We start from the raw sequence: 24,744 nt of genomic DNA on the forward strand, positions 1-24,744 counted from the left end.
CTTCGGACAAGATGGCCGCCGCCGAGAGTGTTCCCGTTACGTCTGCCGAGCCTGTGTCTTCGGACAAGATGGCCGCCGCCGAACCTGTTCACGTCACGCCTGCCGAGCCTGTGCCTTCGGACAAGATGGTCACCGTAGAGCCAGTGTCTGTCCCTGAGTCGGAGCCCGTGTCTGTTCCTGAGTCTGAGCCCTCAGTGACCGCGACACTGGCCATTATGGCCACAGCCATGTGGTGTGTGTGGGCTGCACACACACTTGAGCCGGTGGTGTCTGTTCCTGAGCCGGTGGTGTCTGTTCCTGAGCCGGTGATGTCTGTTCCTGTTCCTGAGCCAAAGCCAGTGTCTGTCCCTGAGCCGGAGCCCGTGTCTGTCCCTGAGCCGGAGCCCGTGTCTGTCCCTGAGCCGGAGCCCGTGTCTGTCCCTGAGCCGGAGCCCGTGTCTGTCCCTGAGCCGGAGCCCGTGTCTGTCCCTGAGCCGGAGCCCGTGTCTGTCCCTGAGCCGGAGCCCGTGTCTGTTCCTGAGCCGGAGCCAGTGTCTGTTCCTGAGCCGGAGCCAGTGTCCGCTCCTGAGCCGGAGCCCGGGTCTGTCCCTGAACTGGAGCCCGTGTCTGTTCCTGAACAGGAGCCAGTGCCGGAGCCAGTGTTTGTTCCTGAGTCAGAGCCAGTGTCTGTCCCTGAGCCGGAGCCCATGTCTGTCCCTGAGCCGGAGCCCATGTCTGTCCCTGAGCCGGAGCCCGTGTCTGTTCCTGAGCCCGTGTCTGTTCCTGAGCCGGAGCCCGTGTCTGTTCCTGAGCCGGAGCCCGTGTCTGTTCCTGAGCCGGAGCCAGTGTCTGCTCCTGAGCCGGAGCCCGGGTCTGTCCCTGAACCGGAGCCCGTGTCTGTTCCTGAACAGGAGCCAGTGTCTGTTCCAGTGTCTGTTCCAGTGTCTGTTCCAGTGTCTGTTCCAGTGTCTGTTCCAGTGTCTGTTCCTGTGTCTGTTCCTGTGTCTGTTCCTGTGCCTGTTCCTGTGTCTGTTCCTGTGTCTATGTCTGTTCCTGAGTCGGTGGTGCCAGTTCCAGGGCCTGAGCTGGTGGTGCCAGTCCCAGTGCCTGAGCCGGTGGTGTTTGTTCCAGTTCCTGCGCCGTGGCCACCCGAGAGGTCTTCTCCGCCGTGGCCGCCCGAGGGGTCTTCTCCGCCCTGGCCGCCCGAGGGGTCTTCACCGCCCTGGCCGCCCGAGGGGTCTTCACCGCCGTGGCCGCCCGAGGGGTCTTCTCCGCCCTGGCCGCCCGAGGGGTCTTCACCGCCCTGGCCGCCCGAGGGAAAGTCTCCGCCCTGGCCGCCCGAGGGAAGGTCTCCGCCCTGGCCACCTGAAGGAGAGTCTCCGACCTGGTCGCCCGAGGGAAAGTCTCCGCCCTGGCCGCCCGAGGGAAAGTCTCCGCCCTGGCCGCCCGAGGGAAAGTCTCCGCCCTGGCCGCCCGAGGGAAAGTCTCCGCACTGGCCGCCCGAGGGAAAGTCTCCGCCCTGGCCGCCCGATGGACAATCTGCTCCACCCTGGCCGCCTGATGGACAGTTTGTCTCTTCCGTCCCGCCCTGTTCTGTCCCTCCCGTCCCGCCCTGGTCTGTTCCTCCAGTCCCGCCCTGGTCTGTTCCTCCAGTCCCGCCCTGTTCTGTTCCTTCCGTCCCGCCCTGGTCTGTTCCTCCAGTTTCGCCCTGGTCTGTTCCTCCAGTCCCGCCCTGGTCTGTCCCCCCCGTTCTAGTGGAGTGTCTGGAAGCCACTCCTTAAGGAGGGGGTTATGTCACATGTCTGTCCTGTCTTGTTCTGCACTTGGGTGTCTGTTATGTTGAGCCATGTGCTTGTGTCATTGTTAGCCCCGCCCTACTTGTTATCTGATTATTGTTTGAGTTCTCCCACCTGTTCCCCCTGATTAGTTTCCCTTTATTAGTTCCCTCTTGTTTGCAGTCTGTGTGGATCGTTGTCTCTGTTTCCCCCATGTTATGTTCTTGAGTTTTTGGCCTGTCTTGTTTTCCCCCACGAGGGAGTTTTTTGTTCTGTTCTTGTTTATTATTTTTTAAATAAATTCCTTTCCTGCAAGTGAATCCTCGCTTTCCTTGACTACCATGACAAAGAGATGCTTCCAGAGGTCACAGATCCTCTTCTTAATATCATTAATTCATCTTTGTCACTAGGATACGTACCAAAAACCTTTAAGCTGGCTATGATTAAACCGCTTGTTAAAAAAACGCAACTTGATCATACAAAATTAGTCAATTACAGGCCGATCTCAAATCTACCTTTTCTGTCAAAGATATTAGAAAAGGCAGTATCCTCACAACTGTGTTCCTTTCTAGAAAGAAATGATATCTGCGAGGATTTCCAGTCAGGATTTAGACCGTACCATAGTACTGAGACAGCTCTCGTTAGAGTCACAAATGATTTGCTCTTATCATCCGATCGTGGTTGTCTCTCTCTATTAGTGTTACTCGATCTTTGTGCTGCATTTGACACTATTGACAACAACATTCTTTTAAATAGACTCGAACATTATGTTGGCATTAGTGGAATTGCACTAGCATGGTTTAAATCATCCTTATCTGACCGTTATCAGTTTGTAGCAGTAAATGAAGAGATGTCTTATTGATCAAAAGTTCAGTATGGCGTACCACAAGGCTCAGTACTAGGACCGCTGCTGTTCACTCTGTACATCAGGGATGGGCAACTTCAGTCCTGGAGGGCCACTGCCCTGCAGAGTTTAGCTCCAACCCCAATTAAACACACCTGAACAAGGCAATCAATGTTTACTAGATAGATACAGGCAGGTGAGTTTTTATCAGGGCTGAAGCTAAACTCTGCAGGACAGTGGCCCTCCAGGACCGGAGTTGCCCATCCCTGCTGTACATGCTACCATTAGGAGATATCATTAGAAAACATGGAATTAGCTTTCACTGTTATGCCGACGATAGTCAGCTCTATATTTCTTCAAAACCTAACGAAACCTACCAATTCACAAAATTAACGGAATGCATTGCTGATATAAAAAATTGGATGACTCGTAATTTCCTACTCCTAAATTCTGAAAAAAACAGAGATTCTAATTATTGGACAAAAAACATCCACAAGTAATAATCTAGAACAGGGATTCCCAAAGTGTGGTACGCGCACCCCCAGGGGTACGCGAGCTACCACCAGGGGGTGCGCGAGAGGAAAAATGTAATGGCGGTCTGTTTTTTTAAGTGGGATTTTTCCACACAATAAAAAAACATGAACAGTAAACATTTCCTTTGTAAATTCCTTTTCCTTTTATTTTAAATAAAAAACTATAATTCATTAGTTTTTGATAAAACAAATACATATGAAATGCACAACGACACACCTAAAGTTGCTCACGCACATACAAGCAAACTCTACACACACGAGATACTCACATACTCATATGAGACGCGCGCGCGCACACACAAACTCTCCACGCACATACTTATATGAAACGCGAGCACACACACACACAAACTCGCGCACATACACATACTCAATGTGAACCGAGCACACACACAAACTCTCCGCGCACATACTCATATGAGACGCGAGCACACACACACACACACACACACACACACACACAATACCATAAAGATGTGGAAAAGTCTATCAAAAGTGTGGCTACATTTCTCCAGGCTCGATGCCAACAGCGCGCGATGCAGTATTTGCGGTAAAATAATTGCTGCAAAGACCGGTACCACGACAGATATGATGAAGCCCTTGACAGTGCACGGAGTAAACATAATAGCAGAAAGTTGCTCCGTCTTCGACTGGTAAATGAAGATATACCTTGTTGATCAGTCTGATAGTGTTTATATTGCAATAATGACCAACTGAATGTACACTGCCGTTCAAAAATGTGTTGGTTAGTCAGAATTTTTTTTCAGTAAGGATGCATTAAAGTGATCAAAAGTGACCTTAAAACATGTCACATGTGTAATGTTACAAAATATTTCGTTTTTAAATAAAACTAAATTACGCGGCTGAAAATAACCGTGCTTTCTGTTACTGAGCCTGTGTCTGTCACTCCTCTTAAAAGTGGAAGCTTGTGCGTAGCTTTGTTGCATTATATTGAAACTTTGTTGATGTTGATGTTGTCATGCGTGTTCTGGTTATTTGCGCATGATTAAACATGAGTCTTTATATGGCGATAAAACAAAGCTTTGTTGCGTTATTTTTTTGAAGTGGGGGGTTGGGGGTGCGCCAACCCGGTTGGGACATAGTAGGGGGTGCGCAGGAAAAAAAGTTTGGGAACCGCTGATCTAGAATACTGTCTAACACTCGATGGCTGCTCTGTTAAGTCTTCGTCGTCGGTTAGGAACCTGGGTGTGCTCTTTGATACCAATCTTTCATTTGAAAGTCACGTGTCTAGTATCTGTAAAACCGCATTTTTCCATCTTAAAAATATTTCCATCCTAAATTACGCAATATGCTCTCATTTACAAATGCGGAACAATTAGTTCATGCGTTCATGACCTCAAGGCTAGATTATTGTAATGCTCTACTGGGTGGTTGCCCTGCACGCTTAATAAACAAACTACAGCTAGTTCAAAACGCAGCAGCTCGAGTTCTTACCAGAACCAGGAAGTATGACCATATTAGCCCAGTTCTGTCAACACTGCACTGGCTCCCTATTAAATATTGTATACATTTTTAAATATTGCTGATTACTTACAAAGCACTAAATGGTTTAGCTCCGCAGTACTTGAGCGAGCTCTTAACGCATTATAGTCCTTCACGTCTATTGCAATCTCAAAATTCCGGCCAGTTGATAATACCTAGAATATCAAAATCGACTGCTGGCGGTAGATCCTTCTCCTATTTAGCACCAAAACTCTGGAACAGTCTTCCTACCATTGTCCGGGAACCAAACACACTCTGTCAGTTCAAATCTAGACTAAAAACACATCTCTTTGACCTAGCATTCACATAACACATTATAGACTTCTATAATTCAATGTTAGGCTGCATAGATTAGGTCAGCCAGAACTGGGAACACTTTCCATAAATCCTGATGTACTCGTAACATCATAAGAAGAATGGCATCTACGCTAATTTTAGTGTCTTTGTTTATCCCGAGGTTTTCCCGCAGCCTGTTGGATCCAGGACGTATCCAGATCTGATGAAGGACCTTCGCTTGGACCCGATGACAACGCAGTGCTGAAGTGCCAACTAGTCTCTCCCGTGTGAAGGATCCCTTTACCACCCTACAGATAAAGCGTTGTTGGGATAATTTCGGTTTCACGTATGTACCCTGAAGTGATAGAATTCTGTATAAAAATGTTAAGGCCAGACAAGTAGTTTGTTAACCCTCTGAGGTCGGCAAACGCGCCGGCGCGTTTTGCTGGATTTTCTCCACATTGTAGCACTATAAACTTAAATTACTCCATCTTTTATGGTCATACAGAAAAACGAAATATAAAAAAAGAATCTTTGATATTTCTACTTTTGTATGTGTCCACTTACAATCAAATCAAATTATTGTGCTTTTGTAAAATAAAGAAAATAAACAGGGTGTGCGTTCTGCCTCTCTGTCGCGGTGAACTTTTTTTTCTTGAGCACGTCTATAAACTGAAACAAAACTCAGCGAATACTTGTCACACATTTATGAGCCATATACCTTTATAAACATTTAAGTGTGTACTTTTAAATGATTGGATTGAAACTGAAAACAAATATTCTCTGTTTAAGTAATTTGTATAAAACCAACAAGATGTTCAGCTTTTCACGCGCTTCCTAATTATTTTTAATTTGAACACGCCCACTCGCTCAAAAGATATTCACATGCAAATCTCCACATGGAACGCGATCGCGCTCATTACCTCAAAAACAAAGCACGAAAACACTTCACAAGTCTCTGCTTTTCGTCGAGTTTGAAAGACGCGCCGTGAGCTTACATTGGATTTACCTCAGAAGAAGAACGCGATTTGAAGACAAGAAAGATGTAAAGTAAGAAGTTCTTACATATTAGTTTGTTATTGTTGCATACATTTCACATTGCAGTTGAACTGTTGCTAGATATATGGTGATTATTATAATATTTAGACCTGTGTTTACTGTTACTGTGTTTGTGGATATCTGCTCAAATGTAGATATGTATATGGTAACCATAATGTTTTATATTTGAGCGTGATCGCGTTTGAATGTATCATATTTTGGATCGCGATCGCGTTTGAAAAGCACCAAACGGCTTCATGTTTTTACTATTATCTCATTTCATATCATCATAACGAATGGAAACATTTGAAGTAACATGATAATCAATATATTTTTCTCTAGCTTAGTTGTTACTGAAATATTTTGGAAGATTTATAGGCTGCTATGGTTGTTGCTATTATTATTTTATGCAGCACTGCGCATAGCCTATGCCTACAAGGCACAACAAACCTGGTGTTCATTATATTATATATTGTTGGAAACATTTATGTGTGTGTGTGTGTGTGTATTCTGTGAATTTTAAAAAGCAATTTTAACCAGAAAAATCTAAAATTTATTCCCAAAATCGTGAAGGCCTTTCTCTTGATATCAGTATGTTCACTTTTTTTTTTTTTCAGGGCCCAGATGCCACTGAGTCCTGCTGACTTCAACATTCACATGAGTCTCTGTACATGAACATGGTAAAGTGAAAATCAAACACCTTGGAAATGAAAGGTATGTACAATGTTTTTAGGAATGGCACAAAGGTCTCTGTCTTTGGATCATTGTTTTCAATGAGTGCATTTTTGTCATTTGTTGTGTATCTTTGGATTATGTTGTGTTGTAAATAAATCCAAAAAATCTAAAAGCCATTCTTTTTTAAATCTCCTCATTCTTTGTGCAAGGTTGCTCAGGGCCTGATAGCTCCTAATAGGGCCGTTAGGGGAGGGTCTTTAAATCAATATATTGTCTTCTCTGAATGAGCAGTCAGGGTGATTTTCACAAAGTTTTAGAGCAAATATTCTAGGCTACGTCATACAATTTTCAAAAGTCTTGTAAAGAAATTATCAGTATGGGTTTCATGACCTTATTTCACAAACCACGCATAAATGTCATTATCTCAAAACAACAAACTTTTACATACATGCTGCTGATATATTATTGTAGCAGAGTATGTGCTGAATACAGTGTAATCAGACTTTAGCCATGAAAATGTCACAAGTAACAGAAATAAGCACAAATGTCAGAGCATGTCAGAATACCTCCACGGCCCAGAAAACAGCTCAGACCCCAGAGGGTTAATCGGCTATCGGTGAACATGTCAAACTAATGGTCAAAGACTTCAGAATTTAGCCAAAGATCAGAGGAATCTTTTAGGATTTGATCAATTTGTCTCAGACGACCAAATCGTGGCCAAAATCCCACAGTGTGCACTCGGCTTAACACACAGGCCGCAAAACACTAGAACAGAACTATACACATGAATCAAAACACATGAACACGTGACACTGAATGTACAGCTCGAGGAATGTGAGGAGCAATTCGCTGGGTTTGAGGAAAAGTGTATGAGATTAGGACACACGGACTGCAGCTTTAATGGCTCTGTGAGATTGGAATTCAATCAATTGAATTAACTTGTACCAACTGACCTGTCCACTGTTTACAGCAGCATGCTGGGCTGATGCAGTGAAGATCACCATGGTGACAAACTTGATAAGCTCTTTCAATGTCTGAAAAGATGATGGTATTCCTGTGAAGAAGAATGAAAGGCTGTTTCTGTGAGGAACTCAGTTTAGGATGTTTATACATGCGTGCTCACACACACACACACACACACACACACACACACACACACACACACACACTAGCACAGAAATAGCAAGTGGAGCCATAATTCAAACTAGTTTTGACTATTGACCTGGTTCAATTATTTTCCATAAAACAGTGAATTACACTGAAATCACACTTGCAGCATCTTCAACTGCAACAGCCCTGATAACGGATTGATAACAGACCTGAGGCATCACTTCTCAGGAAGCCATTGGTGAATATCTCACTGATCCAATGCTGCAGCTCTGTGTCCTTCTGCACGTGTTCATCTTCTTGATAGTAGTGTGACAAGTGACCCGCAACAAACCTGTAAGCACCCACAGTCAGATGTTTTCCAGGTTTACATATTTACAGCTTTACTTTTTTTGTACATTTTCTTTTGCATTTATTTCTTAAGCAGGAATTTATTCAAAGCGACTTACAACACAGTACATGTACAGCATGTGCTTACTGACTAAACCCATGAACCTGTGTAACTGACACTGTATTTGTTGAAATATGAATCAGAAATTGCACCAGGATGTATTAGTACATCCAGTTTTTAGGGCTGAACTATGTAACACACACACACACACACACACACACACACACACACACACACACACACACAGAGTAGAAAGCATAATGCCTATCAATAAAACACTAGACTAAACTCCACTGGTAGTCATACTTGTTGATGATATCCCACAGTCTCATCCCGTCATCTCTGTAGTAGTAGCAGGGCACAGTCTCCAGGCCTCTCTCAGAGATGTTATCAGGAAGACAGAGGGCGCTGTAGGTCAGGGAGGCAGTAGCGCGCTTCAGCAACTTTTCCAATGACTCTCCACCTACTCCTGCATGCTAAGAGTAGTATCATTAATGGAGAGAAGACATAACATAAAGTTAGGTTAAAGGCTACTGTATAAACAAAGTAAATTAACCCTAACATAGGATAGTGAACTGAATTCAACAAAAAGTGTATTGGATTATAATTGAAGACCTTTAGTGCCTCTTTAACCATGACATATGCATACCGTTGTAAAGAACCCATCCTTGGATATCAGTTGACTCCGGGCCATGATGTTGATCTGGAGCGTGTATCGGATATGGGGGAAGAGGAGCTACAGAAGGAAAAGTATTTAAGAGATTAGCATTCACTGCCTTCACATTCTTTGAAGATAAAAATATATGAATGAGGAATGAATTTTAATTTCTTGTCTGTGAGTGTGTGCGTTATTGCACCTGCGTGTGTGTTTACCTGCACCTGCAAGCCTGCTTTTGTATGTGACTACCTGAATTCCATTCCAGTTATTTTTACATGATTTACAGAATGATTCTATTTTTTGAGAGAATTGTTAGAGGGAGGTGAATGGGTTTGAGAAAGACATTACTTGTGTACCTAATGTTCTGTGTAGTCTGTGACCACAGGCTATAGATCAGCCCCGCTCTCCAAAGGTAAATAATGAAGGGCAGGCTTTTTAAGTGAGCAACATCTCTGAGGTAAAATAGACAGCTGTGACCACAGACTACAGCTGAAAAACTCCCCTGCCGTCAAATATTATAGAAGTAACATACATTATTTAACTGTCTATCATTCTCTCTCTCTCTCTCTCTCTCTCTCTGTGTGTGTGTGGATGTGGTATGTCTGGAACACGCTCCTGTTGTTCTATGAGCCCTCACCGTTCACACGTCAAACCAACTCATGCGCGACAGATTCAATACCTTGTAGAGAGGGTGTGGAGAGGGAAGATTGCGCAACGTGGCCACGGTGAACACCTCCGCCAGCAGGTGAGTCCTCAGCAGGTGAAAGTCCACCTCGTGAACGGCAAACTCTGCGTTTCGGACGAAGATCTTGGCCAGTATCCAGTCAGCCTTTGAATCCGTCGGGAGGAAGATGGGGTTGTCTTTGCTCGGCTTTTGCATTAACTGTGCAGATTAAGTTTGAACATACATGAAATTAGTACAAACGGTTTCTGAGGGAATCTTGAGTATTATTTTTCTCTTTTAAGAAAATGAGAAAGGATTTCCACAGCATCTGTCATAATTACTCTATAAAGACATTGACATCTTAAAAAAAGGTTTATTTAATGTTTAATCATTTAGACAAGTTTGCCTACTCATCAGTTGTACATTACCTATATATCACCTTTTCTTTGTTTCTTTGTAATAATTTGGTTATTTACCTCATCTTTCAAGATTTATTCATCTGTATTTAATTTAATAAAGACTGACCATGTAGTTCTGTTTCGGTCAAAGCACTTCGACGTCACCCTGGGATATCGCTTCTTGAGCATTTCCCAGCTGAAGCCAATTCTAATCCCTCTACATGCTCAAGGAGCGATATCCCATACAGCGTGATGTCTTGTATTCTCCCTCAAAGAGCCGAGGTTTTGTTCATAAGCCGAGGATTTCTGCACTCCGGATGCAAGACACGCACCTGAATGGCGATGGGCAGCATCATGCCATGAGGGTTGCAGTACAGCAGGACCAGGGGAGCCGTGAGATACTGCTGCTTGTCATTGACCACATTCCCCACCAGCCCGTCCAACATCTTATAGTCAGACAGGAAGATGTTCCCTTTCTGGGTATGGGGGTAGATCACACCAAAGAATGAAGAAACACAGGAAATTAGACAACACCAAAGCAAACCAGACCCAGTCACTGCAAATCATTGCCAGGAGCAAGTAGCGTACCTCCATCTCCTGCTCCAAGCTGCTCCCTCTTAGTGAGTCTTTGACCATGTCATCTGTGACCGGGAAATTCTCAGGCAGAGTTGAGCAGCGCTGGATCATCATGGGATTGAGGCCATTCAGAAACTGGTAGCCAAAGAACTCGTCCTTATCCCAGTTCTCCCGACAGTATTCTGCAAAGCATGCTGTGTCAGAACATATCCCTTACGGAACGAAAATATATTCCCCATATATGAATGATCAATATATTAAATGGTTTAACAATAATATAGTGTGTTCATATATTACAATGTATTGAATAATACATAATGAATTGCCACTTTTTATATATTGAAAAAATGTGACAATATATTTACTAATATATCATAATGTATGTAACTTTATATTCAGTAATACACTTCATAATATATAGATGTATATGTGATTAGATATGGTACTGCATGTGTAATATATTGCCGATATATTATTAATTACTCATATAACATAAATACACATATATAGAGAAAAATAGAATGTAATATAATGTAAAAAATAAAAAAACAAATATATATATAAGTGTTTCATATTTTCAAGCTAGTTAACAAAAGCACAAGCACACCTGCATGTACTAAAGTATTCAGCCAAGAGACAAGAGACTTGTGAATATTACATGTAATATTACATACATTTATAAATATTTTATATGTATTATTATATATCCATGCATGGTCAATGCATATATTGCATTATTTTGAAAAATATAAGCACTAGTTTCCCATATATGGACATTTATTATGTAATATATTGCATTATATTTTGCAGTATATTCCCATATATTTATGTTCAGTAAGGGATGCTACAGTACAGACAGTACTTTATTTGCAATACAGTCATTTTGAACAGTTCATTCATTTAAGATGAGTACCAGTTGTTTTCGATCCGTTTCCACAAATGTCCAGTTTGTTGATGCTTTCCCATGAATTTCTGCAGTCAGCATATCTAGTTAGCTTCAGAGCAACTAACCTGCACACACAGAATACACAGGTACACAGTGCAAACATTAATAGTGTAACTAACCTTGATATACTACCTATGGTCCATCCTAGCTTTAGTTGTGAGCATCTTTGTAGTTACTATTAGATATTACATCATTACTGTCTTTGAGAAAACAAAGCTATTTTGCGAATGCCATCCACTTCCATGCAAAATACACTGAATATACAGGTGCTGGTCGTATAATTAGAATATCATCAAAAAGTTGATTTATTTCAAGAATTCAACTTAACAGGTGAAACTAATATATTATATTGACTCATTACATGCAAAGTGAGATATTTCAAGCCTTTATTTGTTATAATTTTGATGATTATGGCTTACAGCTTGTGAAAACCATGAAATCGAAATCCCAGAAAATTAGAATATTACATGAAATCACACAGTAATTACACAGTGATACCATGGTCATTGAAGCAGGTTTTGGTTATTTTGCCAGTGTGGGCCGGTGCAAATCCTGCGGGGAAATGAAGTCAGCGTCTCCATAAAGCTTGTCTGCTGAAGGAAGCATGAAGTGCTCTGGAAATGTCCTGGTGGACGGCTGCGTTGAGTGGACAGCACAGTGGACCAACACCAGCCGATGACACGGCTCCCCAAACCAACACAGACTGTGGAAACTTCACACTGGACTTCAAGCATCTTGGACTGTGTGCCTCTCCATTCTTCCTCCAGACTCTGGGACCTTGGTTTCCAAATGAGATGCAAAATCTGCTCTCATCAGAAAAGAGGACTTTGGTCCACTGTGCTTTATTAAATCCAGAGTCAACGCAGCCGTCTACCAGGACATTTCCAGAGCACTTCATGCTTCCTTCATTTTCCAGCAGGATTTGCACCTGCCCACACTGCCAAAAGAACCAAAACCTGGTTCAATGACCATGGTATCACTGTGTAATTACTGTGTGATTTCATGTAATATTCTAATTTTCTGGGATTTCGATTTCATGGTTTTCACAAGCTGTAAGCCATAATCATCAAAATTATAACAAATAAAGGCGGTAACCCTTCCTTTTACAGTTCCCTAATTACTAGGTATTTACCTGGTAAATATATGGTAAGTTATAGTTGGTTATTGGTAATTACCACAGGTAACAAGTATGTAAATGCAGAGAAACTACTAAGTATTTACCTGGTAAGCATATGGTAAATTATAGTATTTTAGTGTGTAATTACTTAAGGTGATTAGTATGCAATTACAGAGAAACTACCAGGGAAAAAAACACCACTGTTAAATATCAACTCAACAAAGTACTGTGTACTTGTTACCTGTTTAGGTTGGTAATAACTCCGATTTAATTGTGTACTTCCTCAGAATGTAGGGAGACAATTTTTAGAAACACCTCCAGTATTACCCATCAATTCAAGTTAGGTTTGTAGTTATCCTAGGGTTATGTTGGTAACAGTCCATGTTTATTTATTACTATCTTGAAATTAAGACGGTAGTTTCCAATAAATTACCTTGTCTCACATAGTTGTTGTTCATTGCTACACCCATTTATAGAGGGTTTATCAAATAATTTACCTTACACTTACCTGGTAACTACCCCGCAGGAACAGTTTTCCCTAATGTCATGGCACATCTTAAATACTGGGTATGTTCTTGCAGATGTTTTTACAATTTACTCAGTAAGTAAAGTGTAACTGTACTGTAAAATGAAGCCTTGTTTATTTCCATGGCATTACCGGAATTCTACCATATAACCTGATCATTCCCTTTTCCATATAGTCACAATTTTTTACCTTGTATGTCCTGCAACGTTACCAAGGAAAACATGACAATTTACTCGGTAAGTAAAGTGCAACTGTACTGTAAAATGAAGCCTTGTTAATTTACGTATGAACAACTCTACCGACGTCAGCTGGTATTATTAAAGGTTAAAAATAACAAATTAAATATAATGCTGTTTTCATTATAATAACAATTATGTAATGACACAAGTAAACATATAATAAATATGTAATTAAGTGCACATATTTAGCAAAATACTCCTCTCTATAGCTATTTTTTCAACTAACGTGCTCTGGTCATTAAATGGCTTTCCTGAGGTAAATGTAACGTTATGTGACAATTGTTCTCCTGCAGTTTTATTGACCTCTTTCCGTGGTTAAAAAACACTGATTGATCGATATTATGTATGAGGCATATATACCTTTCGGTAAGTTGTACTGTATCTTTAAATAAAAAGTAACAGATGATCGGTTTACTTGAACTAAGGCGCTACAGCGATCCGTCACGTCACATTTAAAAGCGCCAAAACTGTATTTATTGTCTGAATTTCGTAATAAAATGGACAGAACCCGAGAGCTAATCAGAGTGCGCACGTGTTTTGCACAGCATATATGCAGTGTTTGTTTAAGCGGTTGATGGAAAATAAGCTAATGCGTGTTCTAAAAATCTAAATTCGGATCTATTATTTTTCACGGTATTTTGAAGTGCCCACGATAACAATATCGTGCATATCCATTACCGTGATTTATCGCATTACCGAATCCGCACGTCTAACCTGGATGCAACAGAAATGTGTAAATCGTAGGTGAGAAAAAGCAAACATGGTAAAAAACTGTTAATCTGATGAAAAACAGATGCCGTGCAGTGTGAGAAGCTACACCACCAGTCAGACACAGTTGCAAAAGTGATATATTTTAAGCACGAGAATCTATCTTCTCCCTCATGTGAAACTACACTGATGGGAACCTGCTGCTGCTACCAATAACTGTGATCTGGAAGAGGAAGCCTATATGGCAAAGATTAACCATGAATAGGCCTACTGTCTATATTGTTTGTAATTTCAATTAAAATAGAGTCGACACCTGTTAAGTTGGTTCCCTACATTCTTATGGTTCTGTTGTTCTAAAAACCCAATATTGGATCCAGCAGACATGTGAACACTGAACAGTGTGTAACAAAGAGATGAACACTACAGGAGGGTTAAAAGATGACTTAGTCACTTACTGTGTTCCTGCGGTGTAATAAAACTCATTTTCCTTTGCGTAAGAGAATTGGACTTCAGGCGGCAGAGTGAGGGGAGTGTCGCAATCAATAACTTGAGGCGTGCCCTCAGCATAGACACGCCACCTGGGGGTAGAATATTCAGCTTTATTTCAACGGAAGGAATTTCATTTCTCTGAATTAATTTTAATATAACACAGACACTTCACTGTTACACCCGACTTGTATTGGCGTGCTGCCCACCAACCTAAATAACTTTTGTTGCTCCTCTAGCTGCCTCATCCTTTGTCTTTGGGCTATTATGTTCTCGTCCAGGAACACAAGTGAAGCTGAAATGCAAATGCCAACATTAATTCACAATCTAAATTTGTTTATGTTTGCATTCGAAAACATAAATTTAAAAAAAAAAAAAGTAGGCTAGGCTATATTTTGTATATATATCGTTTCTTGACCATAGGACGATGACTTGTCATCCATGTCATTTTTTTTTCTTAGACACTTTAATTTGATTACAAATGTGCTTTATTTGAAAAAGGCTAATAGTAGCATTAGTCTATAGCTAATATAGCACAGTCTTCTGAGATACATAAAAAAAAGATGTCTTTGTAAAAAAAACAAACACATGAATGACAACTACATACGGGTCCGTGTAACGCTTCACAATTCAGTTTTCAGACCATACAATGCAAATGAAAAAATGAAAAATTGAAACCAGACATTCTTTTTTGTTTGTTTTCCAGTACATTATCAATGGATATTTGCCTTTTTCTCCCCTTTTTTTCAATTTTACTTTTGCTAAATTGTGACTTAAGAAACAAACATTTGAATAAATGAAATCTAACCGATTTTCTATTTTTCCATTTTTCGTCTTGTAATTTGTGTGGGCGGTACCATTAGCACGGGGGTGTGGCCGTGGACTAACTTTACTATCATTTCATTGATGTAACTGCTTTATTTACACTGCATGCACGTTTGAGGAGAAGTTTAAAAGACGAAACACAGGACAACATTTTTCACCCGAAGTGCCATAACTTTTATTATTAGGCTAATAGTCTACGTGTACTAAATTATAAGGCAGTCTCGGACCGGCCATCGGGAGCAGCCGGGAAAAGTGAAATCCCGGTGGCCTGGGTATGATTTGGCACATTGCCCTTGTTTGTATTGACCTTATTAATAAAAATACTACCAAGCGAAAATATAGAAAAAAAGCTTCTTCTTTTTGTTAGGTTTTTAGCTCTCGTTTGTAATAGCCTACAATAGGCTACAATAAAGATGCAGATGTTTTCATTGTTCGTTACCACGGCATCCGCTTGAGCTTCTGTGTGCTTTAGCTCTACACCGCTTCTCGTTCCCGTGCCCTTAAATCTAGCATAGTTGTAGAACTCTAGTCTGTTCATTACAATAGAAGCAGTTCGCCGGGATATGAGCATGAGGCGATACTAGGCTATAGCTAACTATCAAGAGCAATAATATTTATTTATTTTCAATAAATAAACAGAAATACCTTGCAACGTTTGGCACATTGCCCAGCTTGTTTTTTATTTATTTATACGAGCACATTAAATTCGCCATTCGATAATGAATCAGCACTAGACATTAAATATTGTATTAGCCTACAAACGAAAGCTAACGAGAGAGGGGGGGGGGGGGGGGGGATAAGAAATATGCTTATTTCTTTCTATATTTTTGCTTAGTAGGCTATCATTTTTATCGTTATTCTAGATTCCCGTGAAGGATCTTGGAAAGCGCTGCTGCTCGCGAGCCACCCCCGTTCTGCTGCACTGAAAATGAACTGTCTGGGATCTCGTGGTTGTGGCTGCCTAGGCTACTGTACCATGTAAAATGAACAACAACAATGATATAGCTATATATTAATAAAATTAAGTAAGAATGAATAGGTAAATACAAACAAGGGCAATATGTGCCAAATCATACCCAGGCCACCGGGATTTCACTTTTCCCGGCTGCTCCCGATGGCCGGTCCGAGACTGCCTTATAATTTAGCACAGACTATTAATAATAAAAGTTATGGCACTTCGGGTGAAAAATGTTGTCCTGTGTTTCGTCTTTTAAACTTCTCCTCAAACGTGCATGCAGTGTAAATAAAGCAGTTAAATCAATGAAATGATAGTAAAGTTAGTCCACGGCCACACCCCCGTGCTAATGGTACCGCCCACACAAATTACAAGACGAAAAATGGAAAAATAGAACATCGGTTAGATTTCATTTATTCAAATGTTTGTTTCTGAAGTCACAATTTAGCAAAAGTAAAATTGAAAAAGGGGAGAAAAAGGCAAGTATCCATTGATAATGTACTGGAAAAACAAGAAAAATGAATGTCTGGTTTCAATTTTTCATTTTGCATTTGCATTGTATGGTCTGAAAACTGAATTGTGAAGCGTTACACGGACCCATGCGCAGTACATCTGCAATCCATCACCCAATGAACATCATAACAATGACAGCCAAGTAATCTCTAGTCTTGACCCTGTGCAGGAGTTATACTTTATTTGAGCATCTGACACTTTTGACATTATCTCTCCGTCATATGAAGACACAAAGGTTCGCTTAAAGGATTTCTTCTGCAATATACAAAAATGTGTGTGTGTGTACATGTTTTTCTATCCTGATGGGGACTTAAACCTGAATGCACACAGACTCATGGGGACTCGTGTCATTGTGGTGAACTAAACTGAGGTTCCCATGAGAAAAACAAGCTTATAGACCATTTCAACGGCCTTTCGTCTGTTTAAGGAAGTGACGTATTTGGCCCTAGGACGTTTCCGGTTAGTTGTCGAGCGCATTCAAAACAATGGCGGGATGCGCTTGATGTACAGTGGGATTGCGATAATTTATTTAATCCTGCTATTTAGAATATCTAAATTAAAATTAGGTCCTTGTTGCTCGTTAGTTGGGTCCTCCTTCTGGCCCGAAACGAATTTTTTTTTGGAAATTAAAATGTTTAAATTCCTGAAAAACGCGCCTGGATTGCATCAGTGAAGCGAGAAGGCGGAACGCAACTAGCAATATACAGCACACATTTCGATTCTGGTAAGTAAAATACTGGATTATTTGTATTTCTTTACGTTAACTGTTTATGTATGCTGCAGCATAATTTAAGATAGCTCTGTTCGTTATTGTTTACATATAAACCTAGCATTTTGACGCGTGTAATTTAGTGAGAATAGGCCAAGCTTTTAGTTCCGTCTTTTCCCCTAAATGTTCTGTGGGCTGTAATTAAGTAGAGTTAACATTTGTTGGCTAGTTGTCTAGTTAGTTGACAACTGCAGTAAGTAGGTTAACACATTACAGAATGTATACTGTATAACAGTTACCTGAATGGTGTGCTGCAGTAGTTTACAAAAGGTAACGTTAACGGTAAACATTTTTCATCACTTAAGATTGGCTAATGTTAATTCCAACATTTACTATAGTACACAATAGTAGCATTAGTTCTTAAATATTGTGCATTAACCAGATTAAGTTAATATTTGTTTTTCTGCTTTTGTCTTCAATAGGAAAGCCATCATTTGTAATTTAAGACGTCCAAGACTACTACAGGGAGACAGGAACAACAGCCAAACCACATGTGACCATACAGTGTGTGCAGAATTATTAGGCACCTTGATTTTCTGATCATATTTTGTTTTTCAGACACATTTTTACCAATTCAAAACCACATTAATAACTACTACCGCTTAATAACTACTATTCATTTTGTATTTAATATATTTAAGGGATATATAATTGTACATGAAGACTGGAAATGAAAACGCCTTATATTCAGGTGTGCATAATTATTAGGCACGTTTTCTTTTACAGATAAAATAAGCCAAAAAAAGAGATTTAACTCAGACTGAAAAGTCACAAATTATTAAATGCCCATGAGAAGGAGCATGACCATTGGACAGTGAAATCCTCATTGGGTCAGCAGGGTCAGACAAAATCAGGTGGAGAAGAAAAGTTAACTGCAAAATAATTAAGTGTGAAACCATCAGGAACCCTTTAGTCTCCAGCGCCACCATTTTCCAGAACTGCAACTTACCTGGAGTCTCCAGAAGAGCAAGATATCAGGATCTCAGAGACTTGGGTTCACAAGCTGAAGTGTAGTAAAATACATGAAGACTGTTTTTATAGGCTTTATGGACAGACAGATGGGACTGACTCTTGAAGGACCAGCATCACATCCTCTTGTTCCACTGTTTGAAGAATTCATCTTCATCGGTAAGTTTTGGGAGTTCATTTTTAAAAATGAACTCCTAAAACTTAATGCCAGATTATGGAAGATTAATTCTTCATGTATTTTACTACACTTCAGCTTGTGATTCTTAAGTGTGGGGCATTTTTTAGTATTATTTACCTCTCTTTTTTGGCTTATTTTAACTGTAAAAGAAAACGTGCCTAATAATTTTGCACATCTGAATATAAGGTTTTTTTAATTTCCAGCCTTGATGAACATTTCTATATCACTTATAAATTATTAAATACAAAATTAATTGTAGTTTTTGTGGTTTGGAATTGGTAAAAATGTGTCTGAAAAAAAAAAAATATGATCGTGAAATCAACGTGCAAAATCAATAATTCTGCACACATATGAACCCCCAGATGTGTTCGAGACCTTGAGGATTGATATTGAGCCCCTTTTTTCAGGGACTCATAACTCCATTTCTGTTTGTCAAAAAAAGTCTGTGAAATGTGTTTTATGTTGTTGTCTCAGTTGTTGAAGCAGATTATGTTCATACAAGTATTTATTTACACATTAAGAAATTTGCTGGAAATAGCTGTTAAAAGTGAGAGGATGTTTCTTTTGTTTATGTATTTTTAATATACAGTAGTCAACATATGAAGTGGATAAAAACCTTTCATTAAAGTTAACATTCATTTTGAACAATACCCGTTCTTGTCTTAGGACAACTTTGATTAACTTTTTTGATCCACTTCAAATGTTGACTACATAAATACACACACAGCTAGCAAATCTGTATGTGACTATACTAACCATAAAATAAGATTTTCCCTTCAAGGACCTAAAAAGTGTATTCTGTATGTTTTATTCTTAATTTTACAATTATTAATCTTCACGTATACATTTCTCTTAAATGACTAATACAGGTTTATGCATTAGAAAAAAAAAAAAGACAGCCAGCATTACATTGCTTTCACCTTCTATTTATTTGTGACCACATGAGGGGCTCAGATAGGACATTTAAACCCTCTCGCACACCGTTCCACAGCAACACACTTCACCCAACTAATGCACACACATTTGGAAACGAATGAAATGAGTACTGGCATAACTTGTCATAAATGAAGTCCGTTTACTAGCGTACATTTAGCGTTGTAATATACATGCATGTTCTCTAAAGCTGCTCTGAAACGATATGTATTTTGAATAGCGCTGTACAAATAAATATGAATATTTGCGCATAGATATGCCAGCAAATGCAAGTGAAATGCCCACTCGTAACCTCCCCGGACAAACCATGATAAGTACGTTTTTGACGCTGTTTGACTTGCTTCATCTTCACCAAACACAAGACAGATGTCATCAACATTTTACGAACGAATGTTCCCAACCTTTCTGCTAAGAAATTAATTGTAAGTATCCAGACTGCGATAGTTTTTTTTTTTTGCATCTCTCGTGTACACGCAAGCAGCCGCAACACCCAATCGGACTAACTTACTCAGGCAAACGTTGTTCTGTGTAAAAAGTATACGCATCAAAGTCTTATTTAAAGGGTCCGGTAATTGCAATCATCGTTTATTTTCAGTTTTTGGAAATACTTTAACTGTTGCCTTTTCGCTAGACGTAAGTTACGCGCTTGTTTTCACAGACAAACGCCGCCACCGGAAATGCTTCAGGGCCAGACATGCGCAGTAGCATTCCAACGGAATGTTATTGTTTACGTCCTTGAAATGGTCTATAGAGAACAAACAAGCACCAATGCTAAATTTTTCTAAATGTCATTATCATTTGTTAACAAACTGGTATTTTTACTTCAATGTGCTCATTGTTTCTGCATTAAATTATTACATTGTTTAAATTAATACATTTTTCACTAACTGTGATTTTGTACATTTCTGAAATACATAACTTAGACAGTTTCCTCTGAGAACCCATCACCCTAAATTGTAATATGGACTCATGCTCTTTTTTGTAACACCGTGTCCTAACTACACGTGAGGGGTGTAACGGTACGTGTATTCGTACCGGACCGTTTCGGTACAGGGCTTTCGGTTCGGTGCACGTGTGAACCGAATGACTGAATGCAATATTTTGTGTGCGGAACATAGGAACATTTTCGTGTTTCCACACGAACATATTGTGGCGGAAGTCTCCGCGTTCAGCGCAAATCCCGCCCTGCAGCTGATTCTAATGTTTTACCAGTGTTTTACCCGTCGTCACTGTAAACTAAACCAATGAAATCGACTGCAGGGCGAAAAAAAAGCTTTTCCGCGCCGTGTGCGCCGCCGCACTCTCCGTTCCGTGTGTGTGTGTGTGTGTGTGTGTGTGTGTGTGTGTGTCGGCCCGCTGCGCTCTCTGCTCAATGTTCGAGTCCGTGTTTGCGCTGCGCGTTCTGCTCTGTCGTTAACGGTCCAAACACTCCAATCATGTACCGATCACGCACTGGAAAAGCAAAGTCCGCTCAAATAAGCTGAAATTTCTCAGTAGTAGACTTCTGTTTGCTGAGCTGGTATATAGTTATGCTGGCAACAATGGTAAAATGACCTGCTCTGATCACATGCTCTGGTAATAATAGGTTTGTACTATAGCTTTGGACTATATTTTATTTTGATAATTAGTAAAAAAGTGAAAAAAAAAAAAAAATCTTAAATTGATTATGTTGATTGATTATTGAAAAATAACAATACATTGATATATTTATGTTTAATATTATTTTAATATAGGGCTATTTTCTGTTCCTTTTTTCCCCGTGTTTTATTTAATTAGGTGATTCTAAGTTTAATTATTGATGATTACAAGCTTGGAGGAATTTCAATTAATTACAGCAAATTGTTCAATTAATTAGTTTTTTTTTTTTTTATCGATTCCCAGCCTTAATTTTTAAATATGAGCAGGCCTACAAGCTGGGATTGGTAATGCTGCACTGTAATCATAGTTATTTATTTATATTTTTCATTATATTTTATTGTGTGATATTGAGACTGCGAGTATTTTATTTAGTGGAGAACTTTGCAGCAGTATTTTATTTCTTATTCTTTTTTTTATTTATATCTATTTTATTATATTTTATTAAAAAGTGTTTAAAAAAGTGTAAACAAATTGTTAAAAAAAGTTTATAGTAATAAACAACCTGCAGTTTAATGTTTGCATTTCTTTCCCTTACTGTACCGAAAATAAACCGAACCGTGACTTTAAAACCGAGGTACGTACCGAACCGTGATTTTTGTGTACCGTTACACCCATACGTGACATGCAATAAAAGGTTATTTTCCATGTTAATCAGAGTTTTTGTCCTAACCAGCCGCGACGGCGACACGTGACGACTCTATTTTAGAAACTATTCCTATTTCTGCAACGTTGCAGCTGGAACAACAAACACAAAGTGTGGCAATGATAATCTCAGGCACTGTTTATGTGCTTTATTTAAAGAAGCATTATGCAGCTTTGCCGATTTCTTTGCTGTTTTCTCGCTTTTTGCTCACGGGTTTCTCTATAGAGCTCCCACTACAGCTTCGGGGAATAGATATTTGACAACACTGTCTTCAAAACTCGTTGGCGACTCTCCCCCCTCCCTTCTTCTCCCGCTGGTCATGTGCATTTGTTTTCAAACAACCCGGCGAACGCACAGAGCCATGTCCACTGAGGTGTGTATGATACACAGAAGGCTAGTATATAAATGTTTAGATAGTGTATGTGTGCAGTGCCGTAAAGCAATTCGTTACATCGTGAGACCTGATATCACGCGATACTTCCTGATGCTGAGGCCGGCGGCCCAAAGTTGCAAGGGTGGTTTTTCCGCTCACAGGCTCTTGGGGGGTGCGAGACGACCACCATTCAACCCGAAAAAAGTCATATAACTATTCCAATGACTCCGAAGCTGTTCGGTTAAGGTAAAAAAGTTACTTCGTTCACCTTTAATGTTAAAAGCGTGTAATGTGACTTTGAATATCATTTAGTGCTTCTAGCTTTGTAGCTGTTAAAGCAACAATGGATAATTCACCCCAGATCATGAAATTAAACAAATCAAAATGAACCAGACTGTGTGTGTGTGTGTGTGTGTGTGTGTGTGTGTGTGTGTGTGTGTGTGTGTGTGTGTGTGTGTGTGCGCGTGCACATGCAGTATATTTGCAAGACATCACCACTGAACTTTCAAGTACACCGGTAAATGTTAATTTTGGCCATGACTTGAAATTGGAGTGCTTACCTTTAGCAGGTCTTAAATAGAGCTTCTCGTTCCAGTCAAGCCAGCAGTAGCAAGGAAACAAAATCTCATGACCCTCTGGCGTGTTGACCTTGATCTTATCGCAGAACCACTGGTCGCAAAGACCCATAAACGGCTTGGAGTAGAGCTTGACTGTTATGAGCTCGCCCAGGGACGCTTTACAGTCTATCTTAAATTCTTGTTCCTAAAGAGACATATGTGCAATGGCGTATTAGAGCCATTGTAGGTAAAAAAAAAAAAGAATAATATGCAGTTGGGGGAGGGGGGGAGGGGGGAGGGGGGGGGGAATTCAGAGAAGCAACTCCAGAATTTCCATGAAAAAACATTCTTATTTTTAAATATTTTTAGTTTTTATCATTACTCCATACAACTTTTATACTCACTCTTTCATTTATCTTCCATTAAATGTAGCATTGACTGATAGTTTTTAGTCCAAAACTCCACACTGTTGGTTTAACCCTCTGGGGTCGGCAATCACGCCGGCGTGATCTGCTCACTTTTTTTATTATCAGTGCAAAAGAGAGTCAAAATACTCTGTTGGTTTTGATTTTACATTTAAGTGTTTTACATCATTCGATCCAGTTAAGTGTCTATTTTTTTTTTTGTGTACTCACAATAAAAACAAAGTGTTGTGCTTTTCGCCAAATAAAGAAAAATAAACATGATGCGAGCTCTGCCTTCTCTCTGTCAGTGAAGTCCATTCTGAAATGCGTCCGAAAATGAACCGTAACTCAGCGAATACTTGTCACTCAGGAACGAGTGATGTGTCTTAATGGTCCGTGTATCTTTTGGTCATGTGATTTCCTGTTTGGAAGGAATAACGAGAATTGAAAACCAGCTAGTTTATTTGTTTTTTAGATTAGTTTAAAGAACGAAAAATGAGATTTTGGCTTGATTTTTTTTATTTTTCGTTTGCGGTTTACAAATCGGTTTATGGGTTCGATATTTCATTTGCACACGTGGGTGGCGCTGAAACGCCCCTTTAATCTGATTGGTCAAAACGCTCCGCCTTCAGTAAGCTATGAGCTTTTCTTTCTGTCAGGCAGAATAAGAGTCAGTACGAGTGCGGCACTGACAAATGCACTTTAATAAAATAATGTCTGAAACCACTACGCACAATATTTGAAGCAGAAATATGTTGCTAGTCACGTAATTCGTTCTGCTGCGACTTGCAAGTGACCCCAATAATGTGAGCCACAGTATATGACAGATTATTTTAGCATGATGTATTTCCCATTGATAAATACAGTGCAAATAGTTCCGTCTCTTTGGATAAAAGGGTAAAAAATCAATAATAGGCTGAACTGTACCATGATAATATGTCCGTAACAGTAGATGTCTGTAGATTACCTACTCATAACTGTTATATTAGAGTTAGGGGATAACACAGTTTGTACAGTATAAAAATCATCATGTCTAAAGTTCCCATTAAACATGAAAATCCAACAACCCAATGGGAATATATACTTGTTGTGTAAAACATCCAGAGGTGGACAGTAACAAAGTACATTTACTTGAGTACTGTACTTAAGTACACTTTTACTGTACTTAAGTACACACAAAAGCCCAAAAACTTTAAATATGGCACTATTTGAGGGAACAGCCATTTGGGTGTCTGAAACCATTGTGGACGTTCTTGAGTGACTTATTCAATCTCACATTCAATCCCACTACTGGAACTGTGTTCTAGAAATAAATTTGATATTGATATGAGGGTAGGCAGGCGTAGATTCAGAGGCATACAGTACTTTAAAGGTACAATATGCACGATTTTTTTTTGCCGCTAGAGGGCGCTACATTCCAAACAACAACAACGGCGTAGCTTGATGACGATGTGAAGGAGCGTGGAATGATGGGAACTGTCGTTTTAAACTCCACCGTGGATGTAAATCAGTCAGACGGGAATTGAAAAATCATGTTCATGGATGAGG

At 40.0% G+C, this 24,744-nt stretch overlaps 1 protein-coding gene across 1 annotated transcript in view; it reads right to left on the reverse strand.

The window, feature by feature from the left end:
* LOC307171192 (polyunsaturated fatty acid lipoxygenase ALOX15B-like) overlaps positions 1-24,744 on the reverse strand; it is a 40,283-nt gene that overhangs the window by 9,834 nt on the left and 5,705 nt on the right. Inside the window, exons 3-13 of the mRNA XM_079892675.1 lie at positions 22,796-22,997; positions 14,653-14,734; positions 14,409-14,531; positions 11,331-11,428; positions 10,430-10,599; positions 10,174-10,317; positions 9,459-9,662; positions 8,771-8,857; positions 8,428-8,597; positions 7,943-8,064; positions 7,577-7,677 (exon numbers count right to left, since the gene is read on the reverse strand). Coding sequence (XP_079748801.1) covers positions 7,577-7,677; positions 7,943-8,064; positions 8,428-8,597; positions 8,771-8,857; positions 9,459-9,662; positions 10,174-10,317; positions 10,430-10,599; positions 11,331-11,428; positions 14,409-14,531; positions 14,653-14,734; positions 22,796-22,997 — 1,503 coding nt within the window. The remainder of the gene's footprint in view (positions 1-7,576; positions 7,678-7,942; positions 8,065-8,427; positions 8,598-8,770; positions 8,858-9,458; positions 9,663-10,173; positions 10,318-10,429; positions 10,600-11,330; positions 11,429-14,408; positions 14,532-14,652; positions 14,735-22,795; positions 22,998-24,744) is intronic.

The sequence above is a fragment of the Squalius cephalus genome (assembly GCF_949319135.1).
Source record: "Squalius cephalus genome assembly, chromosome: 14".
Classification (NCBI taxonomy): Eukaryota; Metazoa; Chordata; class Actinopteri; order Cypriniformes; family Leuciscidae; genus Squalius; species Squalius cephalus.